Source organism: Xiphophorus maculatus, chromosome 24, assembly GCF_002775205.1.
Source record: "Xiphophorus maculatus strain JP 163 A chromosome 24, X_maculatus-5.0-male, whole genome shotgun sequence".
Lineage (NCBI taxonomy): Eukaryota > Metazoa > Chordata > Actinopteri > Cyprinodontiformes > Poeciliidae > Xiphophorus > Xiphophorus maculatus.
The window spans coordinates 6,769,838-6,796,099 of NC_036466.1; the positions used below are offsets into that span (position 1 = coordinate 6,769,838).

General features: G+C 40.9%; 1 protein-coding gene across 12 annotated transcripts in view; it reads left to right on the top strand.

Annotated features, from left to right (window-relative positions):
* The first annotated feature begins 513 nt into the window (after positions 1–513).
* Positions 514–26,262, top strand: part of mbnl2 (muscleblind like splicing regulator 2) — a 47,753-nt gene continuing 22,004 nt past the window's right edge. For 11 of the 12 annotated variants that reach the window (XM_023329398.1, XM_023329401.1, XM_023329403.1 and 8 more), the window contains exons 1-2: positions 4,749–5,038; positions 12,622–13,503. In XM_023329398.1, coding sequence (XP_023185166.1) covers positions 13,330–13,503 — 174 coding nt within the window. In that variant the 5' untranslated portion in view covers positions 4,749–5,038; positions 12,622–13,329. Of the gene's footprint in view, positions 731–4,748; positions 5,039–12,621; positions 13,504–26,262 lie in introns of those variants that run through there. The other variant, XM_023329399.1, reaches the window with a different exon arrangement.

Genomic DNA, 26,262 nt, shown 5'->3' on the forward strand with positions numbered 1-26,262 from the left:
TAGGGTTAGGGTAAGGGTTATTTTCCCTCTGGGATTAGTAAAGTATTTTTTGAATCGAATTAGTAATTTATCTCATAACAGAATAAATGGCGGTTATATTTTACCAGGTGTTTTCATTTTACGATAACAGGCTATTTTGACAGGCACCCCGACGCTGGTTCATAAATCACTGGGTCCATCTTTCCCCCAGAGCTATTCACTGCCGTCTCCTAGTAACAGGAGCCCCTTCCCTCCCTTTCACTTCCCTTGATTTCTTTGGACCGTACCACGTTCACTTTGGTGGGGGGGATTTCCTCTTCAAAACTAATTATATTTCTGTACAGAAGCTGCAAATATGGAATGTGTGATTTGCATTAACAGTGTTACACTTCCTAAAGCTTGGATAATTAAAAAAACTGATACATTTATTTATTATATTTGTATATTCACAATTGCCTCTCCACAGAGACGGAGAAGTCGACTTTACCTCGAACTGTCAAAATCGCTTGTTGCTCCCAACCTTTAAAAGTAGTTAGCGAGCTAGCATGTAGCGGGTCAAAGGCGCCGCTGTGATATGTGTTTTTTTTAAAGAAGAGGAGCAAAAAAAGTTTGTAAGGGGGGAAAGAGCGGGCGAAAAGTGTGAGCCGAAGACCGTGACTGCCCTGTCGAGCCGTGCTGCGGGTCTCCAGTCGTTGACCAGCCGTTGGCGGCGGGCTGAAGAGCAGCTGGATGTGACAGGTCCCGACATCAGGTAGGCTGCAGGTAGCTAGCCTAGCAGACGGCGTTAGCATCCTTTAGGTATTGATTCTATGCACGCGTAGTGGCGTGTTAGTGAATATAACACCTCTCAGGACTTCAGGTGGGGTTGTGAAATATTAGTAATAATTCAGGTTTTAGGTCTTGTTTGTGGTTCAAAGGCCGAGAAATAACTACACAGAAGCAGAGAGCTGCTGAAAATAAGAAGAAAAGAAATTGGCCCATCGTAAACAGATGTGATGTTGGGTCGTCGTTGTGTCTTGTGACTTTACAATTGCTTAGTAACTATCATTTAAAATTAACTTTCGCATGTTAGTACACTATATATTACCTTACATTCATTATTTTCCTTTTTCAGCAGTAAGTATGCAAGGATTTATTCAGTTCAATTTGACTGGAAAATACCTTTAAAAAAAAATCCCAGCGGGAAATTAAATATTGTTGTAACTCGTTATCGAAGTTCAAAGAGTTGTTGAAATGCTGATGGCACAAACTATCTCCTGTAGCAGCCCGTATTACAGCTGTGTTGAAGCCTCTGACTGAAGTATAACAGTCTCATGAAGAGGATGCTTAGGCTTTTTGCACAACACTGTGCAGATGTTTCAGAACAGAACCTGTCTTTTTTTAAAAAATCAGGCTGATAAAGAAGTGTGCAGCGCCATTTCTCCTTTAAACATGATATGTGAAATTATATGCAGATAGTTAATGTTTGTTCTTTTCTAACGAATCAATATCCTCTTAAAATTTCAATGAAATGTCCAAATTTTTGACGGAGAGCTTTAGACACATTTCAACGTGTTTGTTTTTTTTCCTGCAGTGGAGTTTTGTGCAGTGACTTTTGTGAACAAAAATTTTATTTTTAGGTTGCATCCAACAGGGTCAGGTTATCCCTAGCCATTTGACATATACTGTATATCTCCTGGGTTTGAAATTAGGTTAAGAAAACGAACTCTTCACTGACTGTATGTGCAAAAAAGCTTCAGAAAACAATAAATACATTTTTTGTCAGAGGTATTTGCTGTCCCCCAAAGTTGTACTTCCCTGGGTGGTGTGTCGTTTTGCACATATCAAAAACTTCCACTGGTTGTGTGTAAGATGTTTATATGTAATATATCCCGTATATGTGTGTTTATGTAAAATAATATGTTTATCATTTATTGTGTTTTTGACATGTCACATTTTTTAAATTCTTAGGTCACTGCAGTATGAAACCTTTTCATGGTTGGTATCTTGTGCAATTGGACCAAAATGCAGTGAGCTTTCTGTTTTATGCCAATAAATACCAATGATTAAAATTTGACCTTTGTATGTTTGAGAAGGACATAACCTTCCGTTGTTAAAAAGCAAAACTAGAAATTGGATATAAATAGCTGCACTGTCAGCTACTCGCGTCGTTTTAAGACGGACTGATCAGAATAAAGGTAGCACACCCCTTTACTGCTTGTTATTTGATTATGGCTAATAATAGAAAAAGACAGCTGCCTTTTCATTGATCTGTCTTCGCCGCCCTATTTCTGAGCCCTCCTTTTTTTTTCCTCTCCCTCTCGTGTCATGTTGAATTGTCGGCACACAGTTTTTACCTGTCAGTCTTTTTTTTTTTTATATAAGCAATTCTTTTTTTCCCTAGAAACGCAGTTCGATGTGAGTGTGCCGAGCTGTTGGGGTCAAAAAGGACAAGGATATTAGGAGGGGAGGGGACTCCACGAGGGAAGGAAGTAGCTGAGCTTGTTTGTCTGCCAGGCTTTTGTTTGCTTTCCTGTTGGACACATCAGAGATCTGCAGTCAGAAAAACTGAACTGTTTTGCTTCTAGATAAGCTACAGTAGATCTTTTTATTTGTTATTTTTTTAGCAGCATCCTAACTCCTCCTCTTTTAAATCTCGCAACCGTGCACAACTTTCACTGTTGCTGTAAGCTGACACTTTGCTCTTGACCAAAGATGGCGTTCCCCGCCCTTGTCGTCATGCTTTGTGCAAAAGCAGAGCGCTCGCTTGTCCCATCTCCCTACAGGTGCGCTGACGTTTATGCCGTCGTCACCAGATGTTGACACTTTTTCTGTCCCAGTGACCTTTCAACCCTTTTTTCCACGTTTATGTCGTCACAAACACAAACTCTAATGTAATTCAGACTTAATGTGACAGGTCAACACATATGCCTAACTGAGTGATGGGAAGTGAGATGAATGAAACTGAATTGCTCAAAATGCTAACATACTGTATAGCAAAAAGCTAACATTTTAGATCATCTTGAACGCATGTTTCAGTCATGTCCGAGTTGATGGGAAAGTTTGTTAGAGGCTGCAAAAGTCTCAAAACAGAGCAACAGGACTATTAACAGTTTGAGCTCTGTTGAGATGTTTTATTCAAAGCATATTAATTTTGTTAGAATGACTTAGTCAAAGTCCAGACCAAAATAAACCTAGGAAAACTGCTGTTTGGAGCTATTTTTTAAAAAGAAAATTGAGAAAAAAATCCAGTCTCCAGTGTTTCTTTTTTGATATGGCTTAAAAATAAAATTTCTGGTACTTTTTAACTAGATCCGACTTCCAATTTTAATAATTTGTTTTGTTTTGCTTTCTTTTCTAAGGCAGAAAATACTTTCAGAAAGGGGCTTTTATTTCAATCCTCCCTTCTGTGTGAAATATAGACATTATATAAAGACACAATTGTACCAGAACAGTGTCTTAAAATTAAGATGAGAAAAAAGTCACTTTAATAAGAAGAAAGCTTGGATAATTATTTTTTTTGTTTGGAATTTTTATAAATTTCATTCTCCTAATATTATTGCACCTTTTTTGTTGTATATAATTAACTTTATTCTCGTGTAATTTTGACTGTATTCTTGTAACATTATGACTGTATTTGATGATGGTTCTACAAAGCATTAACTTTTTGCAAAACTTTGAAAACAATGGGTCCTTTTTGATATTTTCTGCTTGCAAAATATAAAAACATGTAAAAGTTTATTTAAAAAAAAAACAGACAGTAAATACGTTTATTTGCCGCCTTGCTGCAACTGATGACGTGTCGCCAACAACCTTTGTGTGAGCCAGAGAGATGGACATAGAGGGAGAGAGAGAGACAGACGGTACAGCTGTTCTATTGAATCTGGATCGAAAAGTCATGAAGCAGGATCTCTGACTCATCAGTTCTGTGACGCTCCGGTTTCACGGCCCATGTGATCGCCGGGCAGCATGTCATCAGCCCGGCTTGGAAGTGGAGAGGGAAAGAAAAGAAAAATACCACACTGCAATACATTATTATTATTATGACATCTATTATTATTTTTTATGTTTCCCAAGCAATAACAGTAGTAATTTTCCAGTTCAGTAAACTTAAGAATTGGACTGAAATAGAGTTTGGGAGATAGCTTGCAGATCTGCGGGGAAACGTGCAAGGTGAGGGATGGAGAGAAGCCACGGGGAGGGCGAGAGAAAGGTGCTTAAATGGAGGAGGAAGCGAGGGATGCTGGGATGGAGGATGAGTTTGGAGGACGGATGCTGAGAGGAGGTGGAGGAAAGAAGTGGGAGGGAGGGTGCAGGTGTAGTGCTCCGGTTTCCTGGGGGGATGGTGTTAAATGCGATAGAACGCAGACAAGGACACTGCTGATCTCCACTATGCGGCTGCGCAACACTTTGATTACTGCTTGTTTTCTTCATGCTCCCCCTCACACACCCAACCACAACCCGTTCCTCTAGTCAGATCGCGTGTCGAATTTAAACAACGCCGCTCTCTCCGGGATCTGAGTTTGTGACGTTAAGCGGCGCGTGAAATTGGGGAAATACCTTGTGAGAAATCAGTATTCAGGGGTTTTGACTGTAAGCGCAGAATTTGTCCCATCAATCGGATTGCTCTCCTCCAATCAAGAGGCGACGAAAGCTGGGATTCAGAGCAGGCTGTGTGTTATTGGCTGGAGCTGTTCGAGGGCAGGACCCAGCTACAGGCTGGTAGGCAGGAAGGGGCTGGCTTTAGGGGTGTGTGTCTGGATGGGGGCTGGGGGGTGGAGGAGGTGGGATGTTGGCTGGAAGTGTTACAGCCAAATAGTTTGAGTAGACACTCTTTTGCTTCCTGCCTGCCCGCCTGCCTCGCTCGCTTTGCTCTGTGGCTGAGAGAGAAAATCCCTGTCTAGGCATGGACCTCTGGCTGCGGTGCTCGGCGGCTCGCGAGGAATGACAACAGCTCACATGGTCATTAACTCCTCTCGTCGGGGCTGAAGGGAGAACCGCACCGGAGCCAACGGGTGCCTCCTGTGTTTAGGACTAAGACAGAAGCTCACAGCGGCGCGCTGGGAACGTATAAACCGAGGTGGGAATGACTTGTCATTCAGTCTGGGCTTCTTTTTTTTAAATAGATGTTTTTTTTTAGGAGTTTTGCTGCAGTGTGCTGCATACCAGTCTGGGTGGGGAGGGACTTGAGGGAATGTTTTATCTGTGTGAGAGAGGGTGTGAGACAGAAAACATGGAAAGAAAAATATAGGAAGAGAGGGAGAAATCCATAGGAGCTTTGAGGCTTTCCAGTCTCCCAACATAGACTTTCTCTTTCAACTCCTGGGGGAACGGGCATTATCACAGCAGTTGACTTGCCCCTTTCTCAGCCCAAATGTCAGGAGCTCCACTTTTTCAAGTGTGACACAGAAAAGCTTGTCAAATCTACAGTTTTTAGAAAGTTCTTCCGGGCAAAGTTCTTCGGACAGATCTGGAATCGAGTCCGTCCAAATTTCGCTTTCTCGACCTAAAGCCAAGAGTGGCGCGGTCAAAGAACTGGACATCGCCGCCCTGCGTGGAAAAGGCCAGAGCGGTGTCATGCGCCTGGCTGCAGATCAAGGGGAAGTGGGTGTTTTCTAAAATGGAACAACGGTCCCGGCCCTTCCTGTTGAAAATAGACCGGGCTAAATCACTAACGTGCCCCACCTCGAGATTACATCTCAAGTGAATTTTATCTTCAGATGACTTGCGCATGAACAAAAAGGGGTAATTTCAAGTGGTTTCATTTCAAGTATTTGTTGTTTTTAAGCAAACACGTCAGCAGGGCTTAAAACTGTAAAGCTAAGTATGGTATTTATCCAGTTTTTTTCCATTAATTACCTTGGAAACCCTGTTAATCATCATATTTATCTGAGAAGCACAATTCATCTCAGGCAGACGACTGCTCTATAATTAGATGATGACTTGCCTGAGTCCCTTCGACTTAGCAGAGAGCAGACAAGAATGCTTAGGGAAACCAAATCTATTAACAGAGTGCAGGCAGTCAAATAAGCAAAAATTCTCTCACCTTTTCTTAATTAAAGTGCATTTTACAACAAATCCAAACATATTGTCCTATATCGGAGGTATAGACTATTTGGGTCACCCTTGTTTAGCTAAGGCTATTATGATATGGGGCTCACCTTCCTGCTGACTCGGGAAAATGCTCATAGCTTAGTCCTGGTATAGACTGTGCTGATCTCCCTCACCCATCATTATACCTAATGGTACTTGATAGAATTGAACTCAAGGATTCTTGGCTTAGACCAAAGGCATTTCATACGCTTAGGGAAAGGAAACATTTCCTTTCTGCATTTAGGACCCCTCTCTTTGGAAAACATTGTCCACTTGTTCCTCTTGGCCATGCAAATAACTGAACATCTACCGTTTGCCAGCTTAAAATGGTAATAAATGGTATTGCAGTCTCTCAGTAACCTTGCTCATAATCTTTTCTCTCACAATCATTAGAATTTTTTTTTTCATTGTTTTCAAGTTCATATGGCCATTAAAAACAGGTAGCTTATTGTCTCTGCTGAGCAAACACAAGCTACAAAGATAAACCGCCCAGCACAGATAGCAGACTAATGGGTTACATGCTCGCTTTTCAGAGGTCAAGCCAATGACTTTCACTAGAGACATCCCAGTCTCGCTGACTCTCGTGCAATTAAGCAGACTGACCAAGATAATGCCCCTGGCAGCTGGTCTTAGTAAGCGTAAGTAATCCACAAAGTCTACTACTGCAGTGGTTTTCTTCACATCTCGTCCAGGTTCATCGGGTCATTCTGTCTGGCCACTTTGGTACAGGATGCACAAAATCTGCTTCTACCTCCAGCTCTTTAGGTTTCACTTTCTGTTGCTTATTTCTGTTAACACTACTCACACTGTTCCAGTGTTCCACAGGGTGGATTATTATACCACAGGTTTTATATCTGTAAAATGGAAACACAACTTTGTCATTTCCGTCTCTGCAACGGCTCAGAGTCTATTACTGATTTTCTGATGGATGAAGTGTCATATAGAAATATTACATACTCTTATTGAGTAGGTAGCTGACTATTTCTTTGTCTTTTTATAAATTAGCTTTGACCTGACAAGAAGTCAGCTTTAGGGTCCTCCATCCATAGAATTACCTCCTTCTGAACTTGAACTTGGTTCAGTTCAAGCGAACTCTGGCGAAATGTCTCATGATCTTTTACCAAAGAGAAATTCTACAACCGCAAAACATCTGACGACATTCTAATTTTGTTTTGCATTCCTGTCGTCTTTAGAAGTTTTCATGTCATTATTCCCGTGGTTCTTAGGTGCAGCGCCACCACAGGCAGGGAGGTGAACAGGTTTGTCCAAATGTTTGGTTCCTTTGAAGAAGTACAGTGCGAAAGCAAACTACACCAGCTGAAAACGTAACAAATGTTGCAATTTTGGTCCCCAATCGAACCGAGTCTACCGGATTATCAGGTGTGAAAACACCCAATGATTCTGAGAGGGAGGTCGATTGTTCAGGACTTTTGCTCCCGGTGGTATCTTCTATGATCATTTCATCTCAGTCATGAAACAACAGTTTCATTGGAGGCAGTCCTGTCAGTGGGAAACTTGTTGTAATGGTCCAGCCTTTGCTTCTGGGATTTGGTCGGTGGGTGCAGTCACCTCCTCTAGGTGTTCAAATCAGACTTTCCACAAATTTCTAATAATGCTTCAGAAAGAACACCAACAGACTCTTTCTTCTTTTTCCATTTTGCTATTGGTGTTTTTTTTATAATTATAGATCTGTTTTTATGCAGTGCTATGTTCCAAAGCTAAAACTTAATGTAGCTTTTCATTAAACAAAAACTTCCTTTCTATACGGCAAAAAGATGCAATAAATGTCATCAGTATGCCCACAAATATGTGGTCATGTTCCTGCATGTGTTCTTTATCTTACTACCACCCTTATAAGGGACCTTTTTATCTTCAGCCGATCCCGTTTGTTTTGAATTTTTGGGGCCTGCCATGCAAAGCAATGGCAGGAACCTATTACTATTGTCGGAGAAAGTGTTTCTTTCTTCTTCTTTATTTTTCTTCCGTAACCGTTAATGCGGCTCGTACCGCTGGGTGCACACCTACAAATGAGGTATCAAAACGTGCAGAAAATTCACGCCATTCCAGCTATTACTTTTGGTGGGATTTGGGCTTAACGTGGCGACATAATTCGCAAAAGACTACGAAAAAAAACCCATTATAAGTCAATGGGAAAAATCCTAGAAATACCCTATTTTTGAGGATTTTCTGTGTCGTCACAATTTCACCTAGAAATGCCATTCAAATTTCATTTTGTAGATACGTCTGTGATCTCTTCGAAAGTGAAGACGGCTCGTCGATACCAGTTACGGTTTGTCCACAATTTGCCTCTAAGCGACCCAAAGTTTCTCATTTTTCCTAAAGTTAGAGTGCGTCTGGCTGCTTAGAGTGAGAGATGAAGACAACTTTTTCAGCCCAAATCATTTTTGAAATCGCCATCACGCCCACAAATATCGCACGATTAGTATCAAAATCGGTCCTGACATTGATACGCCTGTCTGCTCCGGTAAAATGTTTTCGAAATTTATCTAGACCGTACGGTTTTCTGTCACGGTGCTTCAGAGCAAAGTCATGCGACAGGATTTTCTGAGGCTGTCTGAGGCTCTCTCCCATGTATTTGAATAGAATTTCAGATCTGGGCACAACATTTCTTTCTCTCATCACTGTAAATGCTCTGACTGAGGTACAGATATGAATCTCGGGACTATCGCAGAAGACACATTGACCTCTCATACGCTCGAAACGCTTTTCGAATATGTATTACGGTTCCCGAACACGAAGGATTTGTTTCCAATGCTTTTTTTCAGTAAAACGTGTAGGCTCAAACACACAATGGTGTGTTTGAGCATGTATGACTCACAGCTCACACCTGCTGAGACCATTATTTACCATGGCAACGGAACTCAAGAGGCTATTGGCTGGTGGTCAGGACTACAAATTCGCATCGCTGTAGTTCTATCTATCCTCAGTTGAAACAGATCAGGACTGAGAACTGGCCTTTAGAACTACCTGCTGCTATGGGCTGTATATAACTGATTTAACTCAGTAACTGTTACACATGGGATTAGTTTGGAACTTTAAAATTAAGCATATTGAAAATTTCAAAATAAAAGCCCTGAATATTTTTACATGACGTAATTGCTCTTTTTGGCTTTATTTTACTTTTCCATCCAAAGCACTGTTACACATGGGATTAGTTCGGAACTTTAAAATTAAGCATATTGAAAATTTCAAAATAAAAGCCTTGAATATTTTACATGACGTAATTGCTCTTTTTGGCCGTATATGACTTTTTCATCCAAAGCAATGTTACACATGGGATTAGTTCGGAACTTTAAAATGGAGCATAATAATAATTTCAAAATAAAAGCCTTGAATATTTTTACATCAGCTAATTGCTGTTTTTGGCTTTATGTGACTTTTTCATCCAAAGCACTGTTACACGTGGTATTAGTTTGGCCCTCTGAAATGAAGCATACTGAAAATTTCAAAATAAAAGCCTTGCATATTTTTACATCATGTAATTGCTTTTTTTGGCCGTATATGACTTTTTCATACAAAGCACTGTTACACATGGGATTAGTTTGGAACTTTAAAATGGAGCATATTGAAAATTTCAAAATAAAAGCCCTGAATATTTTTACATGACGTAATTGCTCTTTTTGGCTTTATTTTACTTTTGCATCCAAAGCACTGTTACACATGGGATTAGTTCGGAACTTTAAAATTAAGCATATTGAAAATTTCAAAATAAAAGCCTTGAATATTTTACATGACGTAATTGCTCTTTTTGGCCGTATATGACTTTTTCATCCAAAGCAATGTTACACATGGGATTAGTTCGGAACTTTAAAATGGAGCATAATAATAATTTCAAAATAAAAGCCTTGAATATTTTTACATCAGCTAATTGCTGTTTTTGGCTTTATGTGACTTTTTCATCCAAAGCACTGTTACACGTGGTATTAGTTTGGCCCTCTGAAATGAAGCATACTGAAAATTTCAAAATAAAAGCCTTGCATATTTTTACATCATGTAATTGCTTTTTTTGGCCGTATATGACTTTTTCATACAAAGCACTGTTACACATGGGATTAGTTTGGAACTTTAAAATGGAGCATAATAATAATTTCAAAATAAAAGCCTTGAATATTTTTACATCATGTAATTGCTCTTTTTGGCTTTATTTGACTTTTTCATCAATTTCAAAATAAAAGCCTTGAATATTTTTACATGACGTAATGAAGCATACTGAAAATTTCAAAATAAAAGCCTTGCATATTTTTACATGACGTAATTGCTCTTTTTGGCTTTATTTGACTTTTTCATCCAAAGCACTCTTACACGTGGTATTAGTTCAGAACTTTAAAATAAAGCATACTGCAAATTTCAAAATAAAAGCCTTTAATATTTTTACATCAGCTACTTGTGTTTTGAGCATTATATAACTATTTTAACCCAAGGACTATTACACATGGGATTAGTTTGGCCCTTTGAAATGAAGTTTAACAAAACTTCCAAAAATAAAAGCCTTGAATATTTTTACATCATGTAATTGCTCTTTTTGGCTTTATTTGACTTTTTCATCAATTTCAAAATAAAAGCCTTGAATATTTTTACATGACGTAATTGCTCATTTTGGCTTTATTTGACTTTTTCATCCAAAGCACTCTTACACGTGGTATTAGTTCGGAACTTTAAAATGAAGCATACTGAAAATTTCAAAATAAAAGCCTTGAATATTTTTACATCAGCTACTTGTGTTTTGAGCATTATATAACTATTTTCACCCAAGGACTATTACGCATGGGATTAGTTTGTCCCTTTGAAATGAAGTTTAACAAAACTTCCAAAATAAAAGCCTTGACAACATTTTAAATCGTACCGAATGGTGCACGTCCACCTCGCTTAACGTTCTTGCGGTTCTCCGCGTGCCACTGATTACGTCGCGGCGTTCTTTAGCGTCGATGCCGATTTGTAGCGACGACGCCGTGCCCAAACCCCACGGGCGCGCCTCGGCAGGCCCCGGCTAAATTTCTTCCGAAATTTTCTAGTTTTCATTGTTGCTTGTTGAGTCTCTTCAGGCGACCCTGACAGACCCTTACTGACACTGTGTGTCAGAACTCATTTAGTGAGCTAATCCCCCCCTTTTTTTTTCTGTCCGAATCAAATGTGTAAAAGCAACGTACTGGTGTTTTATGCACCATCATTTCAGGCTAGTCACTTAACAGACAACGGGCGCCATCGCTTCATCACATGGTGACAAATTAGGTTAGCTTCATGGCCGACATCTTATGGCTTCTAAAAATAAGAAGGGATTAATTGCTAAAGGTCAGATCTGACATGATTCTTACCTGACTGTCTCTTTCTGCAGCGATTGGTTGGCTCCCTGGGGGGGTAATGTGAAATTAAATCCCGCCTTAGAGAGCAGAGTCTGGGCGTCAGTACGATCGGGCAAAGGAAGCTTCTGATCTCATTTCACATCATCAGCACTAAAGTGGGACAATATGATTAGCTAAGATGATGGTTTTGGATTTATCGGCTTGTGGCTGGATTTGGTTTATGATTTGAAGGAGGAAGCTGCTCTTTAACCCCCAAAGCGATTCTTATTTTTGCCCCTTCTACTTCTATAATGCTTAAGGGCATATTTCTGAAGAAATGTAAAGTCTTTGTAAACTCTAGGACAAGTCTTAGCTTGTTGCTTTCAATAATTTAAGATGTTGGTCTACATGCCAGATGTTCTGGCCAAACCTTCGTTTTCCATTCATTCTTTTTATAGACATGGAATAGTAAAATAATAATCTTTTAAACAGCGCTCTAGGTTTTTGTTTCTTTACAACCCTCCTCCAGTGTGGAGCATCCTCCCCCTCTTCCAGCCCACAGTTACCAAGCAAAACATTTCCAGATGTGCCCAGAAACGAGCTCCCTGCTCAGTAGCCTAGTAATGGATTTCATTCTCCCCAGCGAAAGGTCACTTCCTCAGATTGTTGCTTTATCAATCGTCCCCTTGCTCTCACTACACGACATTGAGACACAGCACTGCCTTTGCAAGACAAGGAAGGAAGCTCGTACCGACATACCCCGAATGAATGTGAACCGACAGGCTGATGTCAGCGAGGCGGTCCCTAATATGGACGGAGAGAGAGGAGAGACTAGTGAATGTTGTGTGACACTGGGCAGCGTCATAATCATGTCTGGCAGTGGCATATGCATCTGTCTAGGTCTCTCTCTGTGGCTGCTGGACGGCCGCCCAGAATAGTGCAGTGCTGCACTTTTCTATTGGTCGCACCTTGTGTGGCTCTACAGTCCAGGCTTGACTTCACAGCTCCTTTTCCATCTTCACTCAGATTGTTTGCTCTCATCCTACAACATAAAGGGCTTTTCTCCATTTCCTGTTTTGGTAGGAACTATGTTGGAAAGACTTTGGACTTCCAGTCTCTACATACTCAGCCAAATAGCGCAGCTGCCTTTTTTATCGCCTTGAACCACTTGAACCTTTTTAGATTTTGTCACAACCACAGACTTTGGTGTATTTTATTGGAATTTTATACAAAAAAATGTTCTTGTCTCCTCTTTTTTTTTCTGTTTCAGATCAGACAGAAAGTGCCTTTTGAGTTATTATCCCTACTTGAAGACTTTGTCCGAAGAGCTCCGGATATTCCTCTGCGGTCTCTGCTGGCCATAGCTTCAAATCCCACCTGGTTTGTCCTCGTCTGCGCTTTTTGTGCGAATAAACCCCGAGTTAAACCTGAAGCCGAACCTCTCCGCTGCTGGCCAGTGTGCCAAAGCTTAAAGGCGCTTCGAAGGGAAGAGCTGCACACCTTTGTGCTGTCCTAAAATGTGCCATTGTACCTGAAAATAGGGCCACCTTTGCTCCCCAACACCCACCCACCCCCTTCGAAAGAGATCATTACTCATAAAAAGGACATTTTGGGGACAGTGGTGTGTCCAATACAAGCATGATCCCTCTGCCTCGCCAGAGGTCTGCTCTTGAGATTTACTGATTGATGATGATTGATGAATCTGTTTGACTGACAAACTTCCACAGCACAGTTGTTCATCCCATGCTCAGGTTTCTCCACCAGATTTAATGTTTTTTTGGGGGGTTTTTTTTTTGGGCCGCAAAGACAAAGCACCTCCACTGACCTGAGGCAGAGTATTTTTAACTGCATGTTCCATCGGTTTTACTTTTGATTTCATGTGTTTTTAACCCGGAGCTCTTTGTCAAAGCACCTCCTCCCCGAACCGAGCGGCTCCCTCTCCTTCCTCCTGCCCCGCGGCCATCAGACCCCTTTCGACATGGCTCTAAACATAGCCTCGATACGGGACACAAAATGGCTGACCCTGGAAGTGTGCCGGCAGTTTCAGCGAGGGACGTGTTCACGCAGTGACGAGGAATGCAAATTCGCCCACCCACCCAAAAGCTGCCAGGTGGAGAACGGGAGAGTGATCGCCTGCTTTGACTCGCTAAAGGTACGTACTCACACGTATGCTCAATTTACAGACACAAACTTTTAAATAACCACGTCATGTGTTATAGATGATAGTTTGAGGTCCAGTGACCTAAAAAAGAAAAAAAAAACTACACAAGTCACATAAAATATTAGAGTTTATGGTTTCCCCTGGTTGGTGAGTGTAGGATGTCTGCTCAATTTAGCATGTGTGTCGGGTCTCCCTGCTGTACTCAGTTAGCAGACTGCTCTGACCTATGAAGGGAAAGGCCACAGAGGCCTGTCGACACGTTCAGTGCCACCAGCGATGGCTGCATTTTTATTTTCTTTTTTATACAATAAGTTCTTCTAACGTCACCGTGCCTTGTCCATCATCCGCGCTCCCAGGCCAACATCTGATCGCCTTGAGCCGTTCCAGGGCGTCTATTCTCGGATCTGTGTCAGCTGTCACGATGTTTACAACCGGCAGGAAAACATAATAGCACCAGAGGCTGCTGGGAAACGGTTTTTAAGCGATTAAAGTGGCATATACCTCTCTTACCAGTAGAATATATAAAATTTAACACCAAATACTTGAATATTTCTGGCATTGTAGCAAGGCTTCTTCACAGTAGGTGCGACATGCTGTATCTAAGAGGAGGATGTTATTTTTTCCTTCTCTCTGCTGCAGATGTGACAGTGATAAATAGCAGAAGAAACTAGAGCAGCACACTAGACCAGTGAGGAGTTTTTATCTTGTCTTCTGAAGCTGCAGCGTACACATTAAAAAAGCAGATGGTGTCGACCAAAACGTACAAAAACCCTTGTGAAGACCGTGTTCATCCCATGTTCCTTACAATCAGTTAAAGCAGATGTGTGTTGAGCTTCATAAGTTATACCTTTGCTTTTTCCCTTGTATCTGTAGACAGAGCAAGAGTCGATGCTGGGAAAATGCCTTATTTTCTGGCCTACCATCATAAATGTAAACATGTGGAGTGCTTAGTTCAGATTGGATGAAAATCTTAAAACTTTATTTTGATTGTAACGCGTTTAAAAACCGTCATCATCAGAAGTCGTCTTTTTTTCTTTATAAAAAAAAGACTGACTAAAAGCAGCATTGTAAAAAGCTGCTTTTATTGGTGCAACCAGCTACCCTCATGGCCGTGACTTTAACAGAGCGAGGCTCATTTAAGGCGTCGCTCGCGGCGTTCGCGGAGCGTCGTTCCTTTTCATGCAAGCGGTTACGCTTTTATAGCTTAAACAGCCCACATCTGACTCGGATCAGGACTGATTTGTCGTCGCATCAAGCAGATCTTACGCCCGCCCTGTGGAAGGAAAGAAGTTTTTGGAGATGATGTTAGGGCCCAACTTAGAAATTGTTACTCTACCTGAAGAAGTCCCTTTTTTTTTCTTCCTTATTTTTTTGTTGCGTTTTCTTGCTCCCCATCATAAAAAAACAGCCTCCTGGTTTTTTTTGTACAGCAGGATTTTACCTCCAGCTTGTTCCTTCAGTCACAAAGAGTCTCCCTATGACAGCTGAGAGAGTGAAATCTTTATTATGCATTAGGAAATGTGTTTCTCTCAACGCGGGGCTGATTTTCACCCCATTACGCCCATATCATATTCCCGGGTCTTCTCATCCGATCGTGTTATCGTGGCGGGGTTGTGTGCCGCCAGCCGTAACTTGGCCACAGATTACAGGGCCCCTTGTAAGAAGAAGCGGAATGAAAGGTAACTCTCAAGAAAGTAGTCGACTAAAAGGTGTTACTCTTGTCTCGCGACGACAGGAAAGCACGCCAAGTGAATGAGGCATTTGTTGTTTTCAGGCTAATTTGCTAAAAACTCTCTTGTGACCACAATGGGACTTTGTCTAACACTCCTACTGCTTTTTCTCAACCCGAACATTGCCAAAACACAATTATCTTCTCACATAGGTATGCTTTGATGTAAAACGTCTTTACTTTTATGACTTGAATGTGTCCGTAAACGATTGATTTTATGTAAACTAGACGTTTTATGGAAACTGAGAAAAAAGTGGCAGTAGTTCAGACCTGGTGTGTGTTACTTTTGAGACTGTTATTCAACCATATATAAGAGTTCATGGCAGTAAAATCCTCTGAGACGCATGGCAGGGGAGAGAAAGAAAGAGAGAGGGGGGGAGGGTTTGAGGAGATAAACGGTCGTTTGAAAAATTTCGTACCTCTGCTTTGCATTTTCAGTTTGATTGCTTTGCATGCAGAGTGATGCTGTCGCACAGTTCTCAGCATTTCTGCACTATATGTTTGGGGGTTTTAGAAAAAGCAAATCTTGTGCTACTTTTGTCAGTTTAAAAAAAAAATACATTCAAGCAGCCGTGTTAAGCTAGGCGAAGTCTCTTAGATTTCCCACTTGGCATCGAGGCCCTTCGTATCACCATTTTTGTCCAGTATATTTAGTCGTGTGAGTATTTTTGGACACTTGACACACATTTGAGCCATTTATGTTAGCAGACTGATAAAAACAGGGCTTTGAAATGCCCTTTAACAGCGCACATTGTTGTTGTTATTCCTTCAATCGCAACCTTCAGTGCCTCCTTTGGGAATTAATGTGACAGGCCAATATAAAGTAGGGCATTATTGTGAAGTAGAAGGGAAAGAGTAGACAGTTTGAAAAGTGTCAGTCCCCTTTAATTAAACAACCCTGAAATAAAGATCCTGTCTCACCTTACTTGAAAATAGAACTAGAACTGCAGCTAATAATATTTCAACAGTAAAGGGTATTTAATACAAAAACACACCACACTTTTCAGATTTTTTGGATAATGTTGGCTACCATGTGATATTTACCTTAAACTTCACACATATGTTCCCTTCTGTTGGTATATCATATAAAATGTAATTAATTACATTAAGATTTATGTGCTATGGCATGAAAAAAAATGGAAAAATGAATTGTTTTGCACTCAAACAATTTGATATGTTTTGCCCTTTGCTCCTTCAGAAAAACCGGTGTGGATATCTCCTGACAGCCCTGTCCCTTTAGGCTCTTCTGTACTTGTTGCGCGGTGGCCATGGCAACCGTGTCAGAGTGGTCGCTGTGGGCAGAGTGGAAGTGGGGGCTGCAGGAAATGGGCGAGAATGCCTACCTTAATGGAGTAAATGCAATCACGCCGGTCATGTAGTGATGTCACATCGACTGTGCTGCAGACATTAGCCTTTTGCTGATGCTTATCTCCTCTCTGCTCCAATTCACCCGTTTTAGCGGCGAGACTGAAACAATTTATTTGTCCTTTTTATATATTTACGTACTTTTGACAGCTTATAATTAAAGCAACTATTTAGATTAGAAATAACATTTGGAAATTATTTGTAATAGCTTGAAAGTGCACCTTTTTTTTTTTTTTTTAAACAAAAGAAAACAAAACAGACTGTTAATGGAAGATTAGGTGGTTAATTTAGATCCATAAAACACAGAGGGCTTTATGTTGGTTTAATATTTCTAAGCTACTTGTCACAAACTGTTTACTCAAACCGTACCAACACAAACTGCAAATGTTAATCCAGATAAACTTGTTCAGACAGAAGTCGTATTGGAAACCCTGAAGCTAATTGCTGCCAAATTTGCTCAGTGAATCCTCCGACTTGAACTGTAGGAACCCCTCCCATCTGCGCGTACTGGCGTCGTTTGGAACCTCTGAGACGCTCTGTTGGACATGAACTTCACGCCCGTGGCCTCTTGTTTTAAAAAGATGGGCTCGCCTGCATTCCTCTGTGTAATCCTCTCAAACGGGGCCACACCCTGGGCAGAGCAAACATGTGGAGGGGAATGCATGCGGCGCGGCGATCGCTGGCGTTCCCTCCGACTTGATCCTAATGTGAGGCTGCAGTGGACCCCCGGTATTCGTGGGGGTTAGCGACCAAACCCAAACAGAAATCGGAAATAAAATCAACCTTTTATTTATATATTTTAATTCATTTACAGTTTAATATGAATATGTCACATGTTGATATAAACAAAAGTTTTGAATGAAAAAAATCTTAGCCTACGCCTTCTCTCAAAAGTCAGTTCAATATATAATAAGCAAGTAAGCGTCAATCAACCATTCATATAGATACACCTTTAAACACAAAACAGGCAAAAATAATAGTAAAGAGAAACAGGTACATTATCTTTCTTAAAAGTAATAATTCATCTACCAGTGAATTATTACTTTTCATGCAACATTGTTTATCTCTACAATCTGTTTTCTATTTACTAAGTAACTGGAGATCCATCTATATGCAACATTTACTTAACTTTCAAGAATCTGGAATTTCATTTAAACATATTCCAAGTCTGAAAATAAGAATCACTCACGAGGGAACAGTTCAAGTTAGCAGATGTCATTTCTGTAAGATAAAAATCTTTTTTAGGAATTTTTTTTGTTTATTACCTCATTACTGTTATGGAATTTCCTAATGTCATTATGGAAAGTAAAAACAACAACATTCTTCCGTAATAGAATCAATTTTCGCTGCTCTTCGCCCTATGAGCCGCCTGACACACAATGGAAAGCCCGAGAACTGAAAAACTGCCCATCTGCTGTACCAATGTCTCACCTGGTCTAAGTCCACCCACTAGGTCTGAGTCATCCTCGTTTTCCATCACTCTCTCTGCTGCCCACAGTGCTGATAAAGTGCTTGATTCTCCGCCGCCCCTCCCTCCCCTCCGCGTAGAAAACGGCAGCCTAAATCAGTGCTGCAGAATCAATTCTTTCCTCACATTTGATTTCAAAGCCAGCTGGACTCAAACTGCCTTAACGCTGCAGTAGTTGCTGCTGTTGCGAGCGCCTCTGCAGCAAAGCTGAAGGCAGATCTATCGCGAGTAAGGCAGGAGACTCGCGGTGCTCTTGACCTTTCAGTAGTGGTCTCATTAATTATTGATGCATCTTTTTGATCATCACTTAGAGACAGACTCAGGTTTTCTGAGAGAGCCATTTATTTGCTTGCCTATGCGGTCTTGTCTCATCTTACATCCTTTCGAATGCATACATTGCTCAGAAAGTCAGTAGTGGCATCTAAAAAGGTCACTGATGCTAGCCACAGTATGTTAGCTACATTGCTAATATATTAATAGATATGGTGTTTAGCCTGATCTAAATTAAACATTTGGCCACAAAGACGTGTATTGATTACATCCTCTGGGCTTCCTTAATGACTTTCTTATTAGAAAAATAATGGAACTCACTCCTAAACATGCTAACCAGTTTCCGTGCAGTCCCTGTCAACTTGAAACGGATGCACACTCTCACCTTGGGAGCTACAAACAGCTAGACAGACAGGCCCGGCTGTCTCCCAGGGGCCAACCTTTTTAATGAGACAGAGATCTTCCTAATTGGCCTCATCTAATGAGGCAACAAAAATGCAGAAATCTTTAGGGGACCTGCAGAACAATGGGTTTCTGGCACTTTCTTTGTCTAAACAACTGCTGGTCTGTGTCACAATCCAGGCCTGGCGTGACTTCTTGGTCCCCTGTGAGGACACATGTTTGCTGAGATTAAAAAAACCGATGCATCGTCGGCATAATAAATTCCCCTCTTAACCCGTCTTGACTTGATGAGACATTAACATTATGATATTAGTGATAAACAGCAGCTAAAGCCACACACAAACAGGAAAATAAACCAAGATCAAGGACCAGGGGCGCCGTATAGGGGGGAAAGGTTATGACAATTCCAAGGGCCCCTGACCAACAGGGGGCCCTCCACAATTTTTTATTGACTGCTGGTCAGCAGTACAAGGCAAGAATGACTCTGACAGTTACTATGCTGCTAAGAAAAATAATAAAGTAGGTTTTCAAAAAATAGAGAGACAGAGAGAGAAAAAGGTAAAAGTGTCAATTTGTAACCCAGTTTTCCCCCCTCGAAGTGGGTAGACTGTGTGAGATTATCAACCATTCAGCATAGTTAGCTTAGCTACAGAATACTATTTGCCACTATTTCACTAACATTTAATGAATTAAGAAAACAAATTACCAATATTGAACTTGTACCTGTACGTTTTACCACACTTAACAGGTGAGTCAGTCAGCAGCAGCTCTAACCCTCATCCCTCCTGACCCGTCCTCTCCTAAGAGAAATTAAAGCTGCAGTATGTAACTTTTATAAAAAAAATTTTTTTTTTTACTTTTTTGTTAAAACTGTCATGTTGTGACAGTATGGCATGAGAGATGATCAGTGAACAATCTATTTCCTCTGCCTTCTGCCCGTGCTATCTAGAAACAACAAATCAGAGACAGGAAAGTTTTAGTGCTGTTAATCGTAATCTCATGTGGCTGCTCATCCCTATGCTGTAGCTAGCACAGCCTGTGGTGTGTGCTCAGTCTAGTTAGCATAGCTATCAATGACAGCAGATAAACATTTTTTCTGTAGTGATAAGTTGTTTTCCCACCATTAGCACATTTAGCAGTGAATGAATGAGGATGATTGACAGCACTAAGAGCGTCCTACTGGTTCTGATTGGTCGTTTTGGTCGGAACGTTGATTTACTTTAGCTAGCGATAGTAGTTCAGGGAGGAGGTGGAGGAGATTTATTGTTTTCACAGATTATCTGTCTCATAACAAACTGTCACAACATGGTGACAGTTTTAACAAATATAAAGAAAACATATTTTTTTATTAAAGTTATACAGTATAATGCATCTTGAATAAAATGCAACTTCGTAGCATTTTTTGAGAAGTCTGGATTGCTTCATCTATAATTTGCATCTTGCCTATGACTGTTGCTTGTGGGTAGAGACATTTCAGTAATCTAAAGCTAATAGAAAAAATTTAAGCAATGACATAATGTATGTCGATTGTTGCATGTAAAATTCATGAGCAGTAATATAAAGAACGCAAAGCAGTTGCCAGCCTTTAAAACTGTGATGCTTTTGATGGGTCAAATAGACTCAAAAAACTGTAACAGCAGCTGCGTGGGGGTGCCCAATTAAATTTTTTGTCATGAAGCCCAAGATTCCTGGCGGCGCCCCTGTCAAGGACACATCTAAAAGTTGCAGGACATCGGCCCTTGACGATTGGAGTTCTTTGGACTTCTTTAGCCATCGTATTCTGCTGACTGCCAGCTTCTAGCAGCTGAAGTTGTACGGTAAAGCACCACAACATATTGCAATCAAGTCAGTTTCTAAAGAATTGCAAACTCAAAAGATTTGCTTGCATGCAGTATTTGGTGGGATGTTTTAAACATCATCGTCTTTCCTGCAGCAATGGCTGTGTTTTACACTCATTCCAGCCATACTGGATGATGAGATCAGTGTTAGCAAGAAGCCTTTTACTTTCCCAGTCGAAATCCAGATTTAGGGGTTGTTGTAGTTGAGTCATCATAACTCGGTTACTGTAAACCATTGTTTGGTATCTGATAACAGGGACTTGGACTATACGGTTATCTGCAAGGGTTAATGTAGGGTTAGACAGTTATGCACTGTCTGAGCTAGAGGGTATCGTATGCAACCCTCTCCTCCCTCTTTCCGACCACTTGACATGGTGACCATACCATCAAGGTCAACTTCAGGCCAGGACAGCAAGAGCTTGTGTTTGTGTGAGCAGAGAGAGAGAGGGTAGCGGTGTCTAAAGTTCACTGATGAAAGTGAGACGGCCGGTTTCACACCCAACAGATGCCTGCACTGGTGACCCACAGTGACAGGTGGAGGACACTAATTGGCAGCGGGCACCACCACAGGGTACGCTGGAGTCACGGCGAGTGAGAAAATGAAGGTGCGACATGAGAGTATAAGGAAAATCGAGGCAACATTCAAGAGTTGTTAAAACCGAACAAGTATGCCCTCGTTTATTGATCTCAACTGTACTTTTTCAAGCAGAAGCACTTGTGCAGCTTCCTCGATTTTTCTCAGTCATGTGAAGCCTGTTTTCATCGTTTTCATTTGGGATTACAGTCTCTTCAGCCCAGAGGAGTTAGCAGACATCTCAGAGGCCTCATCATTGCCGCCGACAAACAACACGCCCGTCTAGGCGGCGCTGAGGCTTATTCCCCTTTGGTTTTCTAGGTGAAAATCAAGTTGATATAGTCACGGCGCTGTGAAAAATTTATTTTTCCTCTATGTGGTTCTTTTCCTGATTTGTCAAACACACTTTAATATCAAAGATAATCAAAGTAAATAGAAATTACAGTTCCCATATGATGATTTTATTCAACAAAGAAGAAAAGCTATACAAACCAACCCGGCCTTATGTGAAATGCAGATGCGCCCTTGAATATTATACCCGTTCATTTAAGCATTTGTGATTTTTATTTTTTTTTTTTCAATGGAGGAGTGTTTGCTCACTTGTTAATGGTCATGACTAAGCTGAGTTAAATCTAGGCCACTCAAAAACTTAATTTTGTTTTTCTTTTTTTGGAGCTATCCTGATGTGGACTTTATGGTTTGCTTTGAATCATTGTCCTGTCGCATTTGCTAAATGTTGTGTACTTTAATTGAGATGTTTATAACAGATGGAAGCAATAAAATGAACATAGATGTTGTTCACTACTCAGGAGAGTCCAAGGTTTTACTACTTGTAGGTTTTATGTTTCTTCAACTCTTAAAAAATACTTTTACAAGGAAGATTTTCTTTTTTTTTTTAAATGTGAAATATGTGAGATTCTTGGATTAGCCCATATGCTGCATTTGTGCTTACTCAGATTATTTTTGCTACCGATATATTGTTAATGATCAAATAGATGCAGAGAGCATCAAGTCCAGCATAATCAAATACTTCTAACACAAATATTAGTGTGATTTAAAATTATTACACTAGTTACCGGACTCTTGAAGACTGTAAGAAAAAAAAAACTGTACATCTCAACTTTTTTTTTTTCTGCCAGCAACCAAAGCTTTAATCTCAAAACTGGAGAGTAAGCAGCCATGCAACATTTCTGCTCCTATCTGCTGAGTGTGTTAGAAAGAGGCTTTGATGAATAGGACTGCTCTCTCCCTTCCATCTCATTATCCTCTTTTATCTGTTGTATGGATTTACACAACTCTTCAACACTCCTAGACTTGCTGTCGATGCCGTCAAGGTGTAGCGCGGACCTCTCCATTTACATGTTATCCCAAATTGTTCGCTCCCTAGTCACTCGAGTAGTTTTGTTTAGTTTCAGCTTTGTTCATTAAGGAGTGTTTGAAATCTGTTTGTAAATGTAAAAAATGAGGGAATTGAAGTGAGACCTTTCTGCCATGTCCCTCTTGGGGGATGCGACACAGTTCTTTCCAAAGTGGGCCATCAACACCATCTAACCTACTTCTGTGGACTCTTTCACCAGTTTGACATTGCCTGTAAGCTGCGGGACTTGCAGAGAGATCTTAAGGTGTGGGAAAGTAAGACAATCATCTCATTTTAAGTATTCAGATGCAGGCAAATTTGTTGGCACCCCAAGAAAAAACGTGTAAAAGAGCCTAAAAATAAACAATAATAAGCTTTCACTGTAGTATCGTAATCTAACCCTGAAAATTCTAGATAGAGGGTGACCCTCTACACATTGATGCCTGCTTGTATGTGGAGATTAAATAAGCTCTAGAGGGTGGGTTTCATGTCTCAGCAGGTCACAGATGATCAGATTAACTGAAGCAGGACTCTGGCGTCTGGCTGGATTAGCAGGTGTCTCACAATGGGGCCATTGCCGCCACAGCTCTCAAAAAACGCAGCGATTTGGAGCTGGCGTTGTACTGTTATGGAAAAAGTTAATTGCCAATTGCCACTAGGTGAAAGTCACTAACAAGGTGTCTGCACATTTCTTAAAAAGTTTAACTTTATAAATCTAAAGTGAAGGCCTTAAACTGTCTTAAGTTAATTTAAAAAAAATCTAAGTTGGTCTTTAATACGCTAATTACAGGTCTGATGTTGTGGCAGGACTATTCAAGCTTGTATGTAGTTTTTTTTCCCTTCTCTTCTCTTTTAGGCAAAAATGACTCAAGGCGTGCAGGAAGTAGCTGCTAATATACACTTGCTAGTTAGCTATCTAGCAAGTGTTGGCGGACCTTTTTGTGTCCATCATTGGTGCATATATCCAATTGGCTTGGCGATATTTGTTTTTGCAACTGGCTCACTTCTGCTGCCAGCCCTAACCATCCCCTATGTTTATAGTTTTTTTGGCTTCAAATTTTATTCAAAAAGGCCTTAAAGTCTTACATTTGACTTGCTAAAACCGGCAGATACCCTGCAGTACATCAACTAGCAGCTAAATTATGTTTTTCCCTCTATTTTGCAGTAAAATAAAAACTCCGTTGATGGACAATATTCTAAACCGAAGCTCTTAGTGTAAGCATTAAGCCTGGAATGGTTGTTAAATCACCTAACATTCAGCAGAAATATTAGTCTCAAGCTTGTTTTCATCCTGTGTAGCACCGTTCTTTGAAGTATCACTTGGAATTCAATAAGTGCCTGACCTGAGTTAGCTGATCACAAGCACCAAGAGTCGGTGCTGCATGATGATAACACAGGCATGTGATCTTCAGCTGATGCACACCCCTCTCTGCTGCTATTCTGAGACGTTACCGAACAGACTTGCTGGGAAAAAAACAATGCAATCAAAGAAATGGCTGGCGAAATGTTAAAGATGGTGGAGATTCTGCTGCTTCAGATACTTCGTACACACTTCAGCTTTTGAGGTGTGTTTGCTTTTAGTGAGGAAAGATGTGGTGATATCCAGGACAAACAAGAAGAACATTGCAATATAGTTTATTACGCCTCAATCTCACCCTTCTGTTTCTGTCTCCGTTTTTTTTAATCCTTTGGTAATCTCAGGCGTGTAAGCAACAGTGCCACTCCTTCATCTGTGGGATTACAACTGGTGAAACAAAGACACTTAATTACCGCTGATGCAACGTCTTATGTGTCTGCTTTAAGTGTGGGTGAAAGGAAATGTAGTTTCAATTGTACCGGGTCTGCTGTGTGATGTTATGTTTGTGTCCTGTCTTATTATTTTTAATAGCAGTGTAGTCTCATCGGCAGGCAGACATACCTGTGTACAGCATAATTAAACCTGAAATGAGCCTGGTGCTGGGCTTTTACAGCAGCTTTGTTTTTACATTTAAATGACTAGCGCTTACCCAGTGCTCAACATTGATCTTTGATCTCCATTACCAGTCGAAATGTAAGCAAAAAGCTTTCGGCTATCATTTCAAAATGGATTTTCAGTGTTTCCTGCAGTCCTGGGGCAGCAGCGCTTTGAACAGACCCATTAGTTCAAACCAATCCATTAGAGCCAGGCAAAAACAAAACAAGATCCTCAAGAGGAGGCTTTCTCTGTCTTGGAGGATGAAGGAGATCCCTGTCCATGTGCACCCAGGACCGCACTACTTAACCGGGACCTTTTTCGGTCTTCTGAGCACAGAAGTGCTGGTGTCCCATGGATGGGAGGCTTGCTTCAAAGTGGTTTCCAGGTGAGCAGCTACAGGGCATCCCATAAGCACCAGTTGGTATCTGTGGAAAGTCTTTGAGTAAATTGAGCCAGGACAGGAGGAGGGTATGATCATCAAGAACAAGTGATGGTCAGGGACAAACATCCGTCCGTCCATTTAATTGCTGTCCGTTCGTGCACGTCTATCCTTTCATTTAATTTGCACATCCATCCATCCATACGTACTTACATACATTTAATTTCTTTCTGTCCATCTTTCTTTTCTCCTTCCTTCCTTTCTTACTATCTTCCTTCCTCCCATTTTTAAAGCCTGACCACGGCCGTAACTCTTAAGAACTCTAGGAATTTAATAGTGTAAAAAACATGAAGTAGCTTTTCACACTATCTGAACCTAATCTTGGTTCAGATTTGGACATAAGATTAGTACACTTATACTAAGAACAAAACAGGAGACGGGATAAAAAGGTCTAAAATAGGCAATCCAGGAGCCACTGTTTTCTGCGTGAGAAATGTAAATGTAAATCACCAACACCTGGAACCTGGATCTCCTTAGTGTCTGTATGGCTAGAAGAGCTTCTATGTGGATATTTATAGCCACTCATACAAACATCTGTAAGCAAAACATCAAGCACAATACAGAACAGCGTGAAACAGGTTTTTGTGCTATTTTTTAACATGGCAACTGACCTGCAGGGTAGACATAAATGGCACACTACAGAGACAGGCACTGAAGTACACCGAGACGACCGAGAGATGAGAAGATTCGGAAGGAAGGAATACAGGAGGTTCTTCGGCTATGCTGGAAGGAGATTACACATTTCAAAGGTTTCATGTCAGAAAGATTTGCGTCCGCTCCTCACAGAGGCCTTCCGTTTGCACATAAAGGTATCGTGGCCTTGTGTGTCTGCGGCGGAGTCACAGTGCCACCTGAAAACCAGTCACTTTTGCTGATTTCAGTATTCTTGTCTGCAGATACTGCTCCCTTAAAGAAAACGTTACTCTGTCGTCTTTAACTAGGAAAAGGCTCGCTTTTTAGTGCTGACCCTGCTTATTTGTAAGCTCTTTCTTTGGGATCGTCCTTTCTGGACAGCATCTTGCCAATAATGTCAGACAGACTCTCATTGATCAAGTCATCACTGTTAAGACACCAGGACTAAGATATGCAAAGTTAAAGGAATAAACCGAAGGCCTACTGTGGAATTAAATGCACACACAGACATTGCAGATTCCCTAGGTGTTTTGCAATGCGTCAATATTGTTTCTTAGGTTGAAGTGTTGATGAGAGAAAGAAAGCAATTGCTCCTTTTATGCATATTCATCTTGGAAATGCACCAGGACACCAGCCTTCTTATTAAGTCCTACTAGAAGCACAGCGGTGCAATACGAAGGCGTTCCCAGTCACGTTTACGAGGACTTTTACAGCTCCTCCG